The following is a 21,159-nucleotide window of genomic DNA, read 5'->3' as shown; positions in this document are numbered from 1 at the left end:
AACTTGCATGGAAAGTTATATCAGAATCTCATAATTTCAGAAAAAAACGGAACTTTTGTATGATTTTTGAGCATCACATACATATTCCGCAAATTATTAACTTGTCAAGCTTGCTGCGCAAAGGTTTCCTTGAAATCAATGTTCCATTTTCGGGGGTGATTATCATGGAAATGCCGGAAATGATTCGCGTATCGGTATCGCATCTTGCGCGCTAACGGTCGAAAGACTCCAAAGAATCCCTGGGGATTGTCGGTTGCCCTCTCTTGTGACGATGCTATCTAATGACTGTAATGAGGTAACGAGAACCGTGATAATTAAGCGAGAGTGGCCACGGCGCGCTGACCGTACAAAGCGCGCGGTCCGTCAATTACCGGCTTTGTTCCTCGGTACCGTTTATTTCTGTTTCGATCTCGGTCGGCTGTCACGTCTCGCCGACTCAAGTTCTCCGCTGATGATCATGAGACGTGGATAAAGGATGATGGCGTTTCCGCGTTATTACCGCGTTACTCTCGCGTGTGCTACTTGCGGCGGTTATCCGCTAATTTAGCGTATTCGGCCTTTTTGCAACCATTGCGCAGCCGTTTCCACCAGGATTTACGACGGATAAAAATTGATATCCAAACGGGCGATAAACCTAATCGCGAGCAGCTTCCCGGGACTTTTCTCTATAATCTTCTGACATTTCTATTTATATCGCTCCGTCAATTTCCTTATGCTGCCGATCTCCTTTAAATAAATAAAGTCAAATAAATCTCGTATTATAACGGCACATAATATTACAAATAAAATTTACAAAAACGCATCTTCAGCAAACAGATTGCAATTATTTTTATTACTCCGTCAGCATTACTTCACATTAACACGCGACGAGTTTCACGTAACCACGTATCACATACATACATATATGAGACGTAGGCACGCGTTACATTGTGTTAGATTTTTATTACGCAACCACTATTCTGCTTTACGATCGCGATCACACGATCACGCCTTGCTGCCTTGTCCAGCGAAATGTACTTGGATCGCAGGCGAATAGCTGATCATCGCGCGAGCTCGCTCTTGTAATTGCAACATGATTATGCACACGCTCGGTGACGACGCCGTAACGTACGAATCGTTTCGTAATCGGCGACAGCGACGGCAGATATTTTGCGAAACGGCTATACCGTAAGGCAATACCGGCGTATTGGTTTCACTGGTGAATATTGCGTTTCTTCCGCCGTTTCCTGCTCGCCCGGCTTCCCCCGCGCCTGTCGCGGTCGCACGTCGTCCGTAATTCGCGCTCGCCAGTTACGAATAATACGGATCCTGGCCAGTCGGTTGTAAACGTTTACCCGGAAACGGTCGATGCAACGGTGCGCCGGTGCGTTTAACAACGTTAAGCCTGCTTCGCGTGCAGTTTAGCATCGAAACGCGGCACCGATGAGCGGTATTGAGCGCTGGTACCTGGTACCCCGCGAGTGTTGCGCGAGTGTTGCCTCGAAATCGAACGTGTCCGAGAATGCATAGTGATAAATATCATCATTTTTCTCCCTGTTTTTTCATTTCTTTTCTTTTTAATTGAACCGTTTGCAGTGATGTCTCTTCTCGTAGTTGATTCGAAGCGCGAAGTGCAGCACGCGCGAAGGGTGCAACGTGTGGAAGGGGGCGAGTTATCCGGGTGAAACGAGCACCTCGCCGGTACCACGAGTATCATTTCGTTGATTCATTACCGTAACCGACGTGAACGCCTGATTGACCCCCGAGTCCAGGAGGGTCAATGCGTGCGGTCACCGTGACGAACGTCCACGTCCATCGGTAGTTACGCGAGCAGATAATCGCGCGTCAATCTTGCCGTCGATTTATGCGCGCCGCGATATTCATGTCAGATTAACAGCAAGTGTCATTAAACCCCATGTCTTTGGTGAATGGGAGCGCAACGAGTCTACGGTTAAGTACGAAAATATAGCTCGTTTTTGGACTTGTTCGTTTTCTAAGGAAAGTCTAAAAGGAAATGATTAGGGAAAGTCATACGCAATAGATAAATTTTGTTGCGCATTCGAAACTACATGATCGGTCGCGGTTATTATAAATTTTATTAATTACGGGGTAATTAATAAAAAAAACGGTGTCTTGATAAATATTAAACATCACATGTGCGTGCTCCTCTTTCATCCATTTCTTCTAGGTATTTTATCACTTAGTCATTTCCGTTCTTTTCGTTTTCGTCATCTGCAATCATGAAGTTAAATCACGCTTTTAATGTGAACACACAATTGGGGTTGTGAAAATATTTGATTATAATTCAGGAATGTGCGCGAGTGCGAGGGAGGTGTATGTATATGTTCTGCGCGTTTATTGCTTCCCCTACCGGTACGGTTTTACTTTCGCTCATTTCTCTCCGTCTACTGATTTCCGTCCGTTCGTGTCGGTGCCTCTTATGTGCAGCATTCAACTTCGTCTTATTATTCCACAACTTCGTTTCCTCGCTTAGATTTTCATAACGGCTCATATTTACGAGATAAATCGCATTGACGCGGATTCCCCAATTAATCGCCTCCGGGAGCGCTCATCCCCCGTGACGCGGATAAGCGCACTTTCTGCTCCTCTACCTTCCGCTTTCGGCGCGCATATCCTTGACGCTTACGTCATCCCGAGAGGAAATACGGGCGGAAGTGAGCGTAACGGTATCATGAGAAAAAGGGATTTGGCGTCGCGGTGTTCTCGTTTTAGACGCTTTGTGAGTTCTCGAACGAATTCGTCACGGCCGTTGCACTTTGCGACTTCACGCCGCCGCGAATCCTCGGCTCGGCTCCTGCCGTTGACCGCGCGAATGAGGGAGCTGACGGAACGGACGTCCAGGAGCCGTGCAGCAGATTTTCCGCCTCGATGTTTAGAACGCGCGTGTGTTTAGACTGCTCCGGGGAACGGCCGCTCACAATCCGCTCGTGCCGGCACGTGCTCACGCGCGGCTGGCGCGCACATGGCCACGTATACGTACGTACACCCACGTACTTGACCGGGTTAAATAGCGGCGTGGCAATCCCCCTCAGGCTCGGATCGGTTAATGGTAAAATTTCAGCCGACTGCTCCGCCAGTTATCGAGTTATTTCAACTCCGTCCCGTGCCGTGCGTGCTGCTCCGCCAGCTGCATGCTGGTGTCCGGAATCGCACGTCGGATAATTGTAGACTACGATGTTACATTCCTCCAGAGTGTTCCAGTTCTCCTCGGTATTTTTTTCTTAACGACAAATTTTAGTTTGATTTTTTCTGATTTAACGGAAACGTCTGATGAATGATCGTTACTTGTCGCGAGATAATGATACGATAACGCGGAGCAGCGCGACGTAATGATACGATACGGGTGGAGAAATTTTAGAACGGGATAATAATGTCCTTTTGGTAAAATTATCGCGCTACGGTGGTAATGTATCTCATGTAAAGGGCTGGAATTAAATATCATCTTAATGGCTGCTCGGCTTTCCATGTATTTCACTTTGATCTTGATTTTGTAAAGAGAAGTTGAAATAGAAATTTTTGTTATTTGTACAACATAAAACACATTAAGGATATATATGTATATATTCCTTAACATTTCATCTTTTAATTTTGTCAATATTTTGAAAACGTTTATTTTTATTGGGATATATTATAATTTCATGATTTCGAGTATCAAGAATAAAACTCTTTCAGGCGCCCTTACGAAGAGAACGTTGCGCAGCGAACCAGCATGGAGTCAATGGAGGGAATGTTCGGTAGCAACATCTCGGGAACGGATGCGCGGCATAATCAGAACCCGCTTAAGGGTGACGGGAAGGAAGCGGATGCGGAGAACGTGCGAGTTTTCTCGATCGACAAGGTTACCGTGGAGAGGATCGTTCTCGAATCCTCGAACGGACCGCGAGAGGTATTATTGACGAAGAACGAGACATCGAGAAGACTGTCTCTGAGCTCGCAAACAAAGCCGTGCGTTATTAAACGGACAGAAGACGAAGAACAGAGCTCAACGAGTAACAATAAATTACGATTGTCGGAAGACGCATTCACGTCAAAACCGAAAGACACTGATCTTAAGACGATCGTCTCCGACAGCCAGTCGAAGCTGCCAATTCCGAAGAATCAACAGAGCGAAGTTGCTAGCGTGGTGAACGAGGAGAGTAGAATCAAGCCGATTAAGCTCACTAAGAGCCCATCTATCGGCAGCATCGTAGTCGAAGGTTTGAATTCGGTGAACGTGATTGCCAAGAAGAACGAAGTGTCGCCGAAACTTCCAGAGAAATCTGCAGGCACGGAAGAACCCGACTCGTCTGTTGCAACGACGTCGGTATCCTCCGCAAAAGTAAAATCTTTGGGAAATTTATCGTCGAGTCGGGAGAAAATCATTGACGAAGTAGTGATTGAACAAGAGCGATTGATTAAGGAGAAAGTTGCGGACCTTGAAGCTACTGAGGAAGATAAAGAGGATAATGACAACGTAAACTCCTTCGAGGAACACAATGAAGCTAAAGCTAAAGTTACGGAGATAAACCACAGCGAAACGGACGAGACCGAAAAGCGACGCTTCTCAGGCGAATGCGCGATTATTGACAGAGACGCTCAGGATCGTCTGGAAAGGAGTCAGGCGACGATCGAGGATCTCCAAAGGAATCTGAGCACCAAGATCCACGCGAGCACCGCGCAAAGCTACAAGGAGAAGCTGCTGGGCGTCCAGTCCAATTATGCTCTGAAGCCGTCACTTGCCGCGGATTCGAGTCGCAGCGAGAGGTTGAGCTCCGGATTTGACAAGGATTTTCTCGAGAGGCACAATCTGGATAAGCGGCTGAAGATCGAGGAGAAGCGACTGTTGGAGACCGATTTGGATTACGCATCGGACAACGACGGCATCAGCGAGACGGAGAACCGCCCGCCAAGCGAGATCAAGCGGAAGTACAGCGAAAAAGTGTCAGAGGTGGAGAAACGCTGGTCCGGGGAATTCCTGGACAACCGTCTGCAGCGCAACTCGTCGGAATCCTCGAGGTCATCTTACATCGAGGAGTTTGGCAGCGTATCTTCACACGAGAGCATCGTCGAGGATCGCGATTCGCGGGAGCTGTTCGACCGAGAACATCCGGTGAAGTTTGCGGAGAGGCAAACGTCGCTCGATGAATCCAGGAGACGAATCTCGGACGAGATTCTAGAAAACAGTACCGTGAGCACCGTCGACTCCGATTCGTGTCTGGAGGACAGAATCAAGGCGGTCGATGAGGACATTGCTGAAACGAACGGAGTCCACACAGACAATGACGACGTTGATGAACTCGATGAAGCTTTCAATGATGAGGAAGTCCGGGATTACTCTCGGTGGGATGAGGAAATAGAGAAAACCGATACAATTCCTGCGACGGCTCGTGGAAAGGGAGATCAAAGCTTAGACGAAGGAAGTGTTGGTGACGCAACAGACGTTAATATTTACAGTGCTCCGAATGCGAATCAAGTGCAAATTCAAGAGAACATCAAAGTGGCGAAAAACGAAAAACGAGTGTCAGAGATACATCTTAGCAACGACAAGAACTTTACCAGTGAGAAAAGAGACGATAAGCTTGCCCGTTCCTTTACTGTGATCCATCCGAAGGATTTCACAAAGAATTCGGCCTTTGTGGTTCAAAGTTATCGCGAAAAGGACGGTTACGCTAATCTCATCAAGGATTTCACCATGGAAGCGGGATCGTCTAGAGCGAGGAAAGAGGAGAAGCAGAAGAAGAAGCTCGGTTTCCGGCGCCTTTTGCCGGCTATTTTCTCACCGAAGGACTCTCGAAAGGATTACAAGAAGAAAGAGCAGAAGGAGCGCAAGAAGTACGACGAGCGACACTTTGCCCGCTATCAGCAGAACGGGAATTACACGCGGTCGCCGGACACGATGAACCTGAACGAGGACATTAAGAGGAACGTGAAATTGGACAATAGTCTGAACGGTTCCATCATTGAAGAGAGGCTGGAGGAGATCAAGCGCGAGCTGTTCCCGGAGCAAGGACCGATCACCAGCACTCCCGATCACTTCCTGCAGACGGACGACACGCGTCTGCTCCGTGACAGAACGCGCGGTCAACGATCTTACACCACCGACTCAAGTCTCAGCTCGATCGCGCCGAACGAGCGATGGATGGAGCGTGGCGGGCAGCTTGGTATCTCGCCCGACATCAGGAAGTACGAGCAGAGGCACAGGCGAGAGGAGCAGGATAACAGCCGGCGATACGGCCAGCTCGAACGCAAGCACAGCCTGCAAGAGTCGAACCACGGCAACCGCAATTATTTGTTCCAGAGGAATCACGGGCCGTCTGGTCGGATTTCGGCGCCGCCCGGCGAACGGTACCTGATGCGACCTCGTGTTGTTCCCGTCGACAGACCGCTGCCTGAGATCCCACAATCGCGCATAGAGCTATCGAACTACGAGAACTATGAAGATGGAGTGGATGATCTTAGCGATTACCGGAAGGACACATACGCTGACAACGGCAATTATCAGAATCAGTCTGCGTTTTATCACAATGATGGAATTATGACAGTTCACGATGGCAGTTTGGAGATAGATGCGAGACACGCACCGCAATCGGTTCCCGCGGAAGTCAAGATCACCCGGCAGCCAATCGTGAACCAGATCCAGAAAGCGCCGTTGTTCGGGAGAACATCAAAGTACCCGTCGTCCGGATCTAGCCAAAAGTCCGGTGACTATGCTGATTCGAGTTGCACACCAAACTCCAGTCAGAAGAGCGAGTTCTCGCCGACCAGCTCGAAGAGTGGCGAGTATTATCTGCACTCGCCACGAAGCAGTGCTCGCACGTCACCCGCCGAGCGATCAGTCTTTGAAGATACACGAGACAGGATCTACGAGAACGGAACTCAACCTGCGACGTCACCATCGTCCAACAATTACGTCGAGGAACATGTCTACGACGAGACTCCATCGTCCCTGTCTCCAGAAGATTTTGTAAACGCAAACACATCAGCTCGCATAGTGCAGGACTCGCCAAAAAAGGACGATTTGGTGTACGAGCAGAAGTGCTTGTCGAATCAGCAATCGCCTCTGAAGACCTTTCGCCAGCGGTCTTGCGGAGGTAATGAGATTGCGCAGACGGAATTGAAACGGGAGATTGAAAAGTCACGCGAGAATTGCTTGAAGAATCAGGAAGATAGTGACTCGAAGAATGAATCACTAGCTTCTAGCCACAGCGAGAGAACGGTGCGGAATGTGTCACCGTCGAAAGCTCGAACAACAGCGGCAACATCCCCATCAGCAATACCGCGGGCCAGGAGGTCGCAACCCAACGACCAAATCCTGATAGCCTCGCCGAAGAGAGAATCCATTTGTCAGTCTCGAGTTTCTCGGCCGCCGAACAAGGCTAGGCTATGCGACGCGGAATCACCGATTCCCATTGCGGACTCGCGCGATGGTATTTCTGGCATCGTGCCAATCGAGACGCGGCATCAGTACGGCAGCCGGGATTCCCCTGCTTCGGTAACGGGGAAACCTACTGGACAAAGGATCACGCCGTCTTCCAGTCTTCCGAGAGGCATCTCGCGACCCGAACCGATTTACGTGCATCGTCGACAACCGAGTCCCGCACAGAAGAGCACGGCGTCTCCGGAGATGAAGGCAGACAAGCATGAAAGCGATCAGTTGTCGCTTAGTCCATACAGCCCACTCGAATCGTGTCGTGGCGTCGACGAAAGAGTTCAAGTGCGAGTTCAAGGCCAGAGTTTGACTCCGCAAACCTCGAAGCCGCGCGACTCGGAAGCCAGCCAAACATCCAACGAACCCGGAAGAGAAACCGTGCAATCGCCGATACGCGAAGACCAGCCTAGAGTGACGCAAGACGTTCGTCAGCAACGACGACAAGACGTCGTTCAGCGGCAACGAACTCCGACATTAGCGTTGGAAGTGCAGCGACCGTCACCAACGATCAGCCAAGATAAGATATACACGAGCACGAATTCACTTCAGCGCGAGCCGATCTACGAACAACGCCGAGCGTTTCCGCCGCAGTCACGGCAGGCTCAGGAGCCTGTATACGTTCAACGAGTCAGCGAGCTGATGCACCCTCGACAGTGCCAGCCACTTCACGGACCACTGTCGCCCTCGAAGCGCGAGACCAGACAGCACTTGGAGGCGTTTTACTGGCAGCAAAAGGCGCTGGAAGCACAGCGGAAGTTAGCTACTCCGAGTACGGCAAACTATGCCCCGAAACCAGTCGCGCCGAAGGTCGACCTGCCGGAAATGAGAGAGGCGGTGTACTGGCAGCAGCTGAAGCGACTGGACGAGGAGCAACAGCGACGGATCTACGAGCAAAATTCGATGGGGCGCGGAACGCACGAGATGCATTGCAGGGAGAGAACGGGAAGCCCCACGACGCCCATCTCGTTGCCCCCCAATACGAACCAGGCATTCCCAGGGCATAACATGGTACCTGGCGGCTCCCTCGTTCACAGGGATATGACTGGAAGTTACGGGAGAACTTACTGGAGCAATGCGCAGCAACCGTGTTCCAAGACGAGTCCGACAGGCAAACTGCCCTTGATGCAAGCTCCGAAGGGCCAGAACCAACCGGTGCTGATAGTGCGGCCGCAGCAGGCGCTGCGGGATCGTCAGGAGATGCCGATGAAGCCCATGCACGGCCGCGACCCTGCGAGATTCGACACCCCGAGATCGAAGAGTGCATCCCCGCACTTCCACAGGAATGAGGTCGAGCGTGCAAGTTTCAACGTGCAGGCGTGCAGGAAACCGATCGCTGATCGCGGAACGGGTGGCGCAACATCCACGCGGAAACCGGAAGTCGACGGAACACACGAGGATGACGATGGCGACGGCAGATCTCGACCGCACCCGATATTCAAGAGGGGCAGCCTCATAGGGGGTGAATCGGTGGAGTACGGAAGCACGGGGCCCAAGAGGGTCAGTTTCTCGAATCAACCGAACGCCGGGCCTGATCTGGCGGCGGGCAGTTGGCCGACCAAGCATGGCACGGCACCGGAACCACCCACTAGGCGACACAAAAGCGAAGACAGCACTTCCGACACCGATTCGGTGTTTCTGTACCAAGATCGATCCGACGTAAATCTGGATTCGTCATACGGCATTCGCAATGTGACCACTTCGAAGTGCCGCACGGACGGCACTTGCTCGGAGCAGGAATACGACGCTAACAAACCTCTACCTCCTCCGCCGAGGGACTCTTCGATGATCGCCCGTCGTGGAAACAATATTAGGAATTACATTTGCAACGACGTCCGGTGGAACAGCGAGGAGCAACGCATCTGTCGGCGCAGACAGGGTGAGTTTTTATGTACCCATACTTTTACAAAGAATATTTTAATTGACTTTAGTAATGGAATTAGTTAAAGAAATGATATAATTATTGCTGTATAATTTGTATCGTAAATTTCATCGTGAATTTGAAGCGGCGAAATAAGAGGTAGACGGTTTTCTTTTACATTCATTATTCCGGCGGTAAGTCGCGAGAATATCTCGGGCGCTTTTTTCCGAGGAATAATCCCGAGCGAAGGTGCGCTTTGCAGCTCGTAATTCGGTCTCGACAAGACGCAAATCGCGCGGCATGACGGCGTATGACCGTGCATTCGAATGAGCTTCTTAGGGAAAGAAGACGGGTGCATCGCGTGCAGGCACGTTCGCTCAAGAGAAAAAGGGAAAGAGAAAAACAGAAAGAAAGATAAAAGAAGGAAGAGAAAAAATAAACGGACGTCGTTCTCTTAGTTTCAATCTCTTCGGATCTGCAGACAGTGGGGCACTAAGACGCGGAGATCTTGCGCGGAACTCCGTTTTTCACGGTTCGCCCTACACGATCCCTTCCGCGCGTAACTCCCGGGCGCAGACGCGTCGATTTTGATCTCGCGATTACACGTTCGCGGCCCGACACCTCGTTCATCCACTTCCTTCCTTCGCTTGTTTACTCGCCTGTTTAGCCGACCTTGCGCTTAGTCGTTTGAAGTTTCACAAGCACGCTGCGGTAAACCGAAAGCAGCATCGTATCGGTTGGCTAAACTTTAAGATTAACCGCAGCTCTTGCATCGTCAAATGAAACGCGACGACCCGGCGGCTACACGAGTGCGCTTTTGGATCTTTATTATTTCCCTGGATTATTCGATTATGCTGCGTCGCCCTTCAAACCTGGCAGGACTTAAGGGGGGAGCCTGCTTTAGAACGCTGAAAATAAGGTATATTTTACGAATTGTTTTTGGAGAAACTATACAGCGGATCATTATAAAACTTTGATGCATTTATTAGTACATGTTTAAAGATAAAAAAATTATTTTTTTATTTGAATATATCGCTTGTAGAGGTCGTCCTGGAGAAATCTTAGTGCAGCCGCGTCGCCGGCATTGCAAATTGGTGAGCATTCTCCTGCCTCCAAATTTCGTCTAAACTGAAAAATTGAAATATGTTCTCGTTATTTATGAATTCCCATCGTCGATGAACCAAAGAGAGAAGAAAAAAGTTGAAAAGTGCCAAAATGGTGGAGCTTAGAACACAAAAGTACGATTTTTAGGCAAAGTTGTTGAACTTTTTCATGCAAAAGTAATTGTTTAACTTAATGTTTTTATGAATATTAAAGGTTCATCGACGATGGGAATTCATAAATAACGAGAAAATATTTCAATTTTTCAGTTTGGATGAAATTTGGAGGCAGGAGAATGCTCACCAATTTGCAATGCCGGCTGCACTAAGATGCCTCCAGGACGACCTCTACAGGCGATATATTAAAATCAAAAAATAATTTTTTTATCTTTAAACATGTACTAATAAATGCATCAAAGTTTTATAATGATCCGCTGTATAGTTTCTCTAAAAAAATTCGTAAAATTATACCTTATTTTCAACGTTCTAAAGCAGGCTCTCCCCTTAATGCGTTCGTAAAAGATTGATACGCATGCTGCTCGGACGAAGTCCGCGATGCTTTCGTTGCAGTTTTTGCTTACCGAAAGTACATTGCAAGTGTCAGCGTACGTTTGATCCTTCCGGGTTTGACAGTAAGAACAAGAGCAATGATATCTGGGATATCCCACGTGGGTGGAATCACGCCGCTGGTAGATCCTTTCTTCGGGACGTGAATGGAACGGTCGCAATTAGCCACTCTTCTGGCTGGAGTAAATGGGGTCACTGACATTGCACCTCGGTAGAATACTCGACCGATGCGTCGCTTCACCGACCAATGCACTCTTCCGCCCACGTTCTTCCGGTCGTAAGATGCATCGAGTCGCCTACACGGAAGAAAGCTTCGCGCGAACACGTTGTCGATAATAACATTGCACCATATGAGACGTACTGACAAGTAACACTACCCAAGTGTCACACGCCGATTTTGATAAGCTTTGAATATGTTGTTGTCTAGGTCAAAATATGAGATACATATTTTTTTATATCGGCCCGTTTTGCCATTAAGGGGGTGAAACACCCTCTTGAAAAAAATCGGGTTTTATATTTCTTAGCGAATACCGTCGAAACAATAAAACATATAAGAAAAAGTTTTATGGATTCTAATGTACTTTATAACAGTGCAATCAGATTTTTCGAAAATGTCATATTTTTCGAAATTCCTTTCCCCCTCCACAATTTTTGAAAATTTTAAAATTTATCTTTCAGCAAAACTTCAAGCATATTTAACGACAATTCAACCATATATGATAAGGTCATATTCTGAAAACGCATTTTTCAAAAATAAGCTAAAAGTACCTCTATATCGCTACATACGCGCCCCGTCCGTATTCTCGTATTTAATACGCTAGTTACTCCTGGCAACAGTTTTTTCGCACAGAGATAACAATGAAGTCGGGGGATTACTTTTAATTAACAAAATAAGTCAGGTTCTCGCCCTCTGCCGGACCCAGAAATGGTCAACGTAGAGCTGACAAGAAAATTTTACTTTTTTTATTTTTTTCAATATTTCTAAATTTGTTTGTTTTTTTCTCTATAATTGCATATATACTAACATTTCTTATAAATCTGATTGCACTGTTATAAAGTACATTAGAATCCATAAAACTTTTTCTTATATGTTTTATTGTTTCGACGGTATTCGCTAAGAAATATAAAACCCGATTTTTTTCAAGAGGGTGTTTCACCCCCTTAATGGCAAAACGGGCCGATATAAAAAAATATGTATCTCATATTTTGACCTAGACAACAACATATTCAAAGCTTATCAAAATCGGCGTGTGACACTTGGGTAGTGTTACTTGTCAGTATTATGAATTATTGATATTAAGCATCAATTTAATTATTAATTTGATCAGAAATCAATACAGTGGATGATCTGATAAAATCTCCGTCAGCATCTCCGTTAGTCCTGTGTATATCTTTGAACGGATAAACGGTAGATAAATAGGTTGCAATTAAAAAAGGCGATACGAGATTACAGATAATAAAACGGAAACATTGCAGAATGCGATGCATGGCCGTCTTTTCGTTTCAACTCCAACCTCAAGCATCTTGACGGTTTTCATGTAAAATCCATGACATTGCCTGACTGCGCTGCATTAAGGTTTTAGCGTTTCGAGAGTATACTTACACAGCTCGAGGTGCATCGCAGAAAATCTTGCTATCTGACAAAGACGCCTTCTTTGATTTCCCAGAAGAATTTACGAGACGAGCTAAATTGCATCGTCCTTAGGACTTGTTGGACAAGCCTACGGCTTCGCTGTTAAAAGCGTATCGCATTACCGTAATGATATACGGTAATAATATTTTTGCATATGGATGAAGGTTTCTTCATATGCAAAATTCATGTTTTAGAAACATGACTATTTTTTTACGAATTCATACTTTGATTACGTCACGAATAGTCTCCTTAATTAATGTTAGAAAAGGATAACGTTGCGGAAGCCAGCAACCATTGTATATTTTATTATTACTATCCGATATCTTTTCTTGGCAAAACTTCTTATTGCGGGGTATTATTCTTCATGACTTCATGACGTTCTCTTTCATGAAAATTTCGCGCTCTGTTGTATGTAATATATAACGGAATTATATTTTTCATATTTATTTTTTCATTAAAACCAGAGCGAAGTAATTCTCGTAATAAGGCCGCTGAACTTTATGGAATCAAATGATTCGGTGTTCGTTTTTCTAATCATCAAATAAGACCGGGATTGTGAGTTTCTTCGGCGTCTCCTTTCGATCGAAGAGGTACAGGAATTTTTCCTCCTTTTTCTGAGCCCGCATAGCCGTCAATCTCGTTGGATCTCATCGTAGGCGGATCGGAGCGACGAAAAATCGGGGATCAAAGACGCCGGACGAGGACATTACCCTTCTTTTAATGCCACTTGAACGCTGAATTGGCGCATAGGCGTTTTCCGGGGACAAAAGAATTCCCGATGGGGAAGTAGAATAGTTTGCCGAATTTCCACACGCGCGATGCACAGGGCGCAATATCTATGCAGATTAACCGACCCGCAGATGCAGATTTGAATGTTCGATGTCCGGAACTGAGAGTCCTGCCAATGCATTCAGGCCTCATAACGTGGCGGAAATGATGATCCGACTATCCCGGAACATTACCTTTATTCCTATTAATTACGTTGTTGTTATACATGCGTGCGTGTATACACTTGCGAATAATAATTGATTTCGTGAAATTGGTCTATTAGTTTTCAACTGGGCAATGTATATACATGCCGATACATTGGCACGGAATTATTGTATTCGAAAAAGCTATCGACATGTAAAACGATACCGTTACACTCGCCGAAGAAAAAGGTAATAAAAACAATCGGTTTTGCAAACTGATTGATTTGTCCGTGAAATATCGGCACTTTTCGCGAGTTGACACGAAAATCCATAATGTAACTATGGGACTGGAAAAACAACTTTTAAGAGTATCGCATACACGTAACGCAAATATTTGTGAAGAAAAGTGAAGAAAAGTATTACTGCAAATAACCAATAAGTATAACAATCATATTAATGATAAAAGAAATAATAATAGCAGGTACTTTTTCTTGATATAAAAAATTTATTAGCCTTTCTTTATTTAACAGTTCAAAAACCAGATTTTGCATCTAAAAATACACCTTCTGAGGGAACTTCAGAAAGCGCACGTTCTCGCCTTGCAGTTTCCATTTGTTCTCATTACATTTTCCCGCGGGCCGCTTCATCCCCCGGCGGAACTCGCGCCGGGTGCACCGCGAGATCGCCGATGCGCTCCTCCACCCGGCGAGAGGAATTACGCCCTTCCGTGTCGCGTGGGCGCGTGGCGCCGGCTGCGTACGTCCGGTATGTGTCCCGGAGTAGCTGGGGGTTTGGTGCGGCACAGTCAAATGTTTTCTATCCGGTCAGTACCAGAGTTCGGGAGAGAGAGGACGCGAGCCTAGGTGGGCGTACGGGATCGATCCCCGACTCCATTCCCGTGACGTCACATCGAGGGAAGATAGAAGGAGAGAGAGGAAGACGCCTGGAAAGGCGCAGGCGACGGGGGTGGCAGGGGAAGGTATAGCCGGGACTCCGAGCGTCCCGGTAACGTACCATGCCCCTCTTTGATGGTGCTGCCACTGCAGCTGCTGCTGCTGGTGCACCGTGTGAAACAACGTGTAGCCGGTGACCGTCGTGGTGGTGGTGGTGGTGGTGGTGGTGGTGGTGGTAGTAGTGGTGGTGGTAGCACTGGTGGTAGTTTGTGTCCCACCGTCTTCCACATTCGCCCCTTGTATGCGGACGTCCTTTTCGAAAAGTACTGATCGATCGCGACCTTCGTCGTCGAAAGTCGTCGCGGGCGAGAGGTACGTCGCCGGTAGTCCGGTGGATAAGTCGCGGCGAACGTACTCTCGCGACTTGCATATGGCCTAAGGGAGGAAATCGCCGGGTTCCGGGTAGTACGTCCCTCGCCAGTGGTGGTAGTGGTGGTGCTAGCGCCGCTGCTGCGTCCCGTGAAACGACGTGTAGGTAGTGGTTCGCTGCCGCTGTCGTCGTCGTGGTGGCGTGTTCCGTCTTTCAAGTTCGTCCCCCATCGAACGTACCGGTACCGGACGTCCATTGACCGTGATCCTCCCGCGGAACGTGAGAAACCGTGTCGCCTGAACCTTATCGTCGCCGTCGTCGTCGTCATCGTCATCGTCGTCGACGCACCTAATCGTAACGATAATCGGTAAAATCGCCGACCATCTTGATTGCGGTTCCTGTTGCGGTACAGTGCGGAACAATGTTAGCCCGGCCACTGTTCTCGGTACCTCCCTCTGCTCGATCGTCGTTATCAGCTAACCTCGATAGGGGATGAATCACGATCATCGTTCGCGATCGCTCGTTCACCGGGGGATCGTTTAGTGACCGGAAGGCGTGTACAATATTCGTTGTCTTCAATCGTATCCAAGCAGTAATCACGCCAATTGATCAGAATATTTCGGTTTAAAGAAACGGAAAACGCGCGTTGCACCGTACTTCGTTTTACAAGGCAGCAATATGGTGAACTCTCGAGTGCCTTGACCTCGGTGCGGTTATTACCGCGTGTGGAGCAGCATGCAGTGACTACCTTTGACCTCTGTTCTGCCCAGTTAATGTATTTCTCATAGGAGAGAGTTGGTTGGTGTTTGTGATGAATGGTATCGTATGATTACGTAGGATGATGCATGGGCGTCATCGATGCGAGAAACAATCTGATTCGAGCATAATGTTACTCATACCGGCGATGAGGGAAAAGTTTGGTGTTATTTTCACGCGATGATAATTCTCTCCATATTGCTCTTTTAAGCTTCATGCACTGTATGTAAATTGTGTGATCGTGCTCGCAGTCAGCAATTCCATTGAACATACAAGGGATACACAGTGGTCATTATCATTGTGATTCCCTGGAGATCAATGAAGTGCGCTGAGCACGAGATTCCAATAGTATTGCGCACTGCGTCGCAAAACGCGGAGGCATTCGACTTTCAGTTTTTCATATCGCTACGTGAACAAAGACCTCTTGCAAACGTACGTCCGTAACAAATTTATAACAAATCTATTATATCTTGATAAATAAATAAGAGAAAAATGATAATTGGAATGCATAACAAATTAATAAAAAAGAATCATACATATACGATAAGGTAATAATAATTTGGGCGTCGTCTGCGATCGTAATACAATTTTTTGCGTATTTTTGCTGCATAAAGGAATATCTAATAATGAGAGAGATAAGAATTTATTATTACGTCAAGTCGCGCTATTGCTCGCGCGAGCGGTGATAAACGAAAGCGTAATCTATCTTGCTCCTTGCGGACAGGGCGTGAAAAATAAGAGAGTGACAACTCATTTTCCAAGTAAGTTTCGTTCTCGGTCGATATAGAAGACATACACTTAATAGCCGTAGTAAGGAAACACCATAAAGACGGACATTGATTTATTAACGGGAAGCGTGAAAGAAGAAGTTAGCCTGCGTATATTCACGATGTGCGTCACACGGATGTCAATCCATTTCTGAATTTCTTACCTGTCACTCTACTCGCACGCCGAAGCGTGCAAAGCGTACGCGCAAAGTGATGAAGCTTAGCGCCGCTTTACCAAAGTGTAATCAAAGACGCCGTTTGATTCTGAAAGCACAAATCAATGATTCGTTGTTTGATTCAGCTTTAATCACATAGATGAGTATTGTCTCCGTTTCCTCTCGCGTTTACCTCCTCGGAATTCAATGATAATTATTTTCAATGTTAACTGTGGGTGAGGTTGCCATTTTCTTGGAATTTTTCCATTTTTTTGGAATTTTTCCAAAGAGCCCGATGCGTTCTCGAGACTCATGTAGCTGGAATACAAGGTCCGATTCGATCAGGAGTCATAAATCAAGATCAACGAATCAGAGTCAGGGGCTCCGGTGAGGGATGAATGGCGAGGGCACTGGCAACCGAGTGACCCGGTGTCGACACACTCGAATCTCTTCTCCACGGTGCTCGCACGGTGACGTAGGGGTCCCGAAAGGTAATAACTGCACCAACCGGAATAGCGGTTCGCTCGGCCGCACGCGAGCGAGCAACCGCTACCTCGCGAATCCAATTAATCGGCGCTTTACCGAGAGGAAGCAAAGGATCCAATTAGCTTCGTTAATTAACTGGTACGTAGGGCCGAGTCTCCTTGCTCGTCGCTTTTGGTATCGTCAGTTTGCGTCACGTTGATACCGGAGCTCCCCCATGTCTGCGTGGGCAGCATTAATAACGGTCGCTTTTCTTTCTGTAGTATGACTCGTCGGTATTTCGTGGCCCGATGATATTGAATGACGAGTGGGCGATTATATCGCAGTTTTCGGGCGGTGACGTGAACTTTTTGCTTCAGTGAAAGCGGCTGTGCCGATGAGGGTACTTCGCGGAATCTGTCAGTTTGTGCTTTTTAATCTGATCCGCTTTGACAAGGTGGAAGTCCGTGAAATTCTCATCAAAACGAGCGCTGCGCTCGGTGCACTCGATGATCACGCTCGATGTCTTGCGTAAATGATGGTCGCGCAGTGTGCAATTTATCAGAAGCGGCAGAAATTACGAATTTCTTTTCGCTCCGAGTTGCGTTATTGGAACCGCTGCGTTATGAAGTTAATCGGTGCGCTCTGTCGATATCGAATGATGATTAATGACGTCTAATTAACAGAGTCGATGCGTCTGGCAAATTGTGATGGAACGGCGGAGCGGAGCTTCGTGTGGGACGCGACAAAAGTCATAAATTCCGGGCGGCTCGTAGTCGAAGAAGTGGAGCGCGATATCACCGTCGTTTTTCGCGAACTATCCATCATCCTGTCGCTTGCAAATCGCCCGCAGTGGTGTTTAGGAGCGTTGACGCTGGGAATCGAAGGGATAAATGAAGTTCCGCCAAAATCGAGGAAGCCACGTCCTCGCTACGAAGGATCGTCATCCCTTTGAGCCACCGATCTGATCGATTCGTGCGCCCGAGCGCTCGTTCACCGCTCCGTGAAACTCTCCGCGACCGGAAGGATCACGACGTCAATGGCGTCGGGACGCCACGGCGACACCGCGACACCGCGACTTGGCCCAAATCGGCAGCGTTTCGTCGTCGTCGTTTCGATATAGATTCAATTCTTGCTTTTAGGAACTCTTCATGCTTTGAGCCTTTCACGCTTTGAGTCTTCTTCATGATGATTTCTTTCGTAAATATCGTTGACACAGTTTCCTTTATCTCGGCGCGGATATGGATTTTCGATGATGCAGGGAATTATATAAATTTCTGGAAGCTGTGTGTAGTTTTCTTCAGCTCCTCTCGATCTTGATAGTAACCTGACGAGTAGAGTTCGAAATCAGTAGTGTAATTTAAGTGCTTAGAAGTGCTCTTGATGGCCATGGTTACCAAAGGAATACTTATTAAACATATCTGCATGATCAGAGACTATATTTTCAAGAGATTGAAATAAATGTCGATATTAATGAGTGTATCTACAGTAACTGTAAAAATCATCGATCTAAAATCGGCCCATTAACAATCATATTTATATCATTTATTTTTTATTGAAACACAAGTAATTCAAAATTGGATCATTGGAACGTGAGATCGTTGCAGACACCTAACAGTCCATCAGCGATCACACTTTCCAATCTCACATCTACCAACTTATCCCTCGAGTAATCATGAGCACCAGAGGACACTAGCTTGTCGCGGTTGTACAAGAGCAAAACGCGACGTGGACGTTCCAGATAAGGCAGCCAACGGCTAAGGGCGCGTAATCGCGTTCGTGGCTCTTCAGTTTCGCGGTTTCGTCGGCGGGCTCGCGCGAGGACGATAGAGGCGGAACGTTCCACGATCGCTTTCGACGATGGACGACGCGACGGCACGGCGGGATCACACGGTGGCAGTGCTACGTGGATCCGTCGCTCTCGTGCAATCGCATCAAACGGCGGATCAAACCGCGCGGCTACGCGTCATCTGCGATTTGTGAACGCGCGCGACGCGTACAGCCCGCGCGCAACCAGCGCTCGCGCCACCCTCGCGTCCGATGACGTTACCCTTGAGACGCTGAGGAGGCTGCGGAAAATGTTGATCGGACGCTGGAAGAGCAAGGACAAGAGCTCGAGCAAGAGCTCGTCCGGCAGCGGTGCCGGCAAGAAGAAGCGCAAGTTCGGCAGAGAAGGTAAGACCGCACGCCGGCTTTCAAATCGCACCTGCACCACGCGCCGCTTATGATGAGGAGGAACGCGTCTGCAACACGCGACTGCAATCCTAATGAAAGTTTAATGAAAGAGCAGTTAAGCGAGCTGCTGCGTGGCGCGCAGCACGACGTTGCAAATTTCATTTGATCCAGCAGGTACTGTAATCCATTTCCGCGTAGCGCAAACGTACGGAACGCGAAGGCTTTGTTAAAGCGAGCGCAGCCCGTCCTTTCCGCAGTCGAGCCGTTCTTCGGGTAAGATAAAGTGGGCGATTTTTTCGGTGGAATAACGGCGCCTATGCTAGAACAGCTGGCGTTCTTATTGCCAATTAAGCGTTTAATTGGCTCGCCCGCGTAAGTTTCGGTTAAAATAGGAAACGTATTTATTAGCTACTTGTGTAATACGGCGATAGCTCTCATTTTCCCGCAAATCTCAAATTATCTACCTTTGCATAAATTATCTCTGCACGACACGCGTTTTTTTTTCTTTTCTGTTTCGTTCGAGTTGGCGTAAAGAGACCCGCAAGCGTTACGTGATCTGCAAGACACTTTGCCTTTGGCTCTCCGCATGACTTTACCGATATATCAAGAATTATATGCACGACGAACACTAGAAAGCGCCGGCAATAGAGGCGGCCATCGGCCTGCTGACGACTTCATCGATTTTCTATAGGCGGCTCGTCCCCGGAACGACAGGGTTGAGAGATCGTTTGGAGGCTGAGAAACACGACGGCAATGGGGAAAGCCATTTCTCCTCGATCTGACATTAATTAAAAATCAGCGCGACTTTAATGGCGACTGAAAATCCGTTCTGCTCCCTTCGATCTCCCCTTTATGTGTCTCCTCATCGAAGGGAGAGCTCGGGAGGGTTGTTTCGCAACATCGTAATAATCCACTTAGCACGATACGAAACATGATCTAATTGCGGATTTCTTCACGAACGGAAACTGCCACGCGATGGCGGAAACGCGTAGAGATTCTGCGTAAACTTCTTCTCGCATCCTTTCGTGACTCCTAATGTGCGAAATAATAATTACGGCAACGGTATTTTCTCTATGTATTTCTACGTGAATTTTACGGCAGAGTATCCCCGTCACTAGCGCGTTACGTGAAACCGCTGCAAGCATTGTATCTCATTATAACCGCCGTTAAGACGGATCAACGTCGACCGGTAAAAAGTTCCTCGAACTCATCCCGCGTGTATGTGTGTCGTCTTGTAGACCATTACGGTTTCAGCCAATACTTTGAGTCGCGAGTTCGAAAGTTCGGAGAGACAGCGAGGCAAGTTGGAAAGACCTGGCGGATGTACAGTGTCATCGGTGTCGCGGGGGAATTGTTAAAACATTTTAATAGTTAAAGATAAAGGAAGGCAAACTTGGCCGTGCTGTTGGCGGAAATACCCGCGCAATGAACCACCACGACGCGAATCCGTTGAGATCGCATTTATTGTTCGCTCAACAAAGAAAATTACGTGACGCGCTCCGCTGAGATTGCAGATAATGAAGAATTTAACGAGGTACATGATGCACCATATTATCTCTGAAATACAATAGTCTTCAAGTTTTTCACAAGTTTCAGGAATTTTCAAACGTCGCGCAGAAAGTACATCTTACCTTTACATGCAATAATAATAAAATCCTAAAAGAATTCGAAACAAAAACGCGAGGGAGGCGCGCTCCGTTTGTTCTAAAATTAATTATTTTCTTGCAATATCAAAGGAGAAAAAAAACATGAGCTCAAGGAGACAGAGGGAAAATGTGTCAAAGGGCTTACTCCGGAATCCGCCCACAAGATCTTGTCCTCGGCGTTCTCCCTCATTCACTTGATTCCGCCGCGGTTCAGGTTATTTCATCGGGCGGTCGTCGGTTCGCTTCTGCCACCGTAACGCTTTATAATGGCGCTGAATTAGAGACGAGGTGGTGCAATAAATGTTAGACGCGATGCATCAAAATGTCGCCTGGCCACGCAAATAATAGCCGGCCGCGTAACATCGAGCTGTTACACCAAGTCTGCTCCGCATCTTGCTAACGTTCTCCAGAGCGGCGTTTGCACATACTATTAACACGATGTTTACTGCAACGTCAGC

The 21,159-nt window shown here is 47.5% G+C and overlaps 1 protein-coding gene across 2 annotated transcripts in view; it reads left to right on the top strand.

Moving 5' to 3' along the window:
* The first annotated feature begins 3,709 nt into the window (after window positions 1–3,709).
* LOC105278788 overlaps window positions 3,710–21,159 on the top strand; it is a 157,670-nt gene continuing 140,220 nt past the window's right edge. For both annotated transcript variants that reach the window (XM_026973733.1, XM_026973732.1), the window contains exon 1: window positions 3,710–9,284. In XM_026973733.1, the coding sequence (XP_026829534.1) occupies window positions 3,710–9,284 (5,575 nt within the window). The remainder of the gene's footprint in view (window positions 9,285–21,159) is intronic.

The sequence above is a fragment of the Ooceraea biroi genome, chromosome 11 (assembly GCF_003672135.1).
Source record: "Ooceraea biroi isolate clonal line C1 chromosome 11, Obir_v5.4, whole genome shotgun sequence".
Lineage (NCBI taxonomy): Eukaryota > Metazoa > Arthropoda > Insecta > Hymenoptera > Formicidae > Ooceraea > Ooceraea biroi.
Note: the sequence above shows the minus strand (reverse complement) of the source record. Positions and strands in the feature narration are given on the sequence as shown.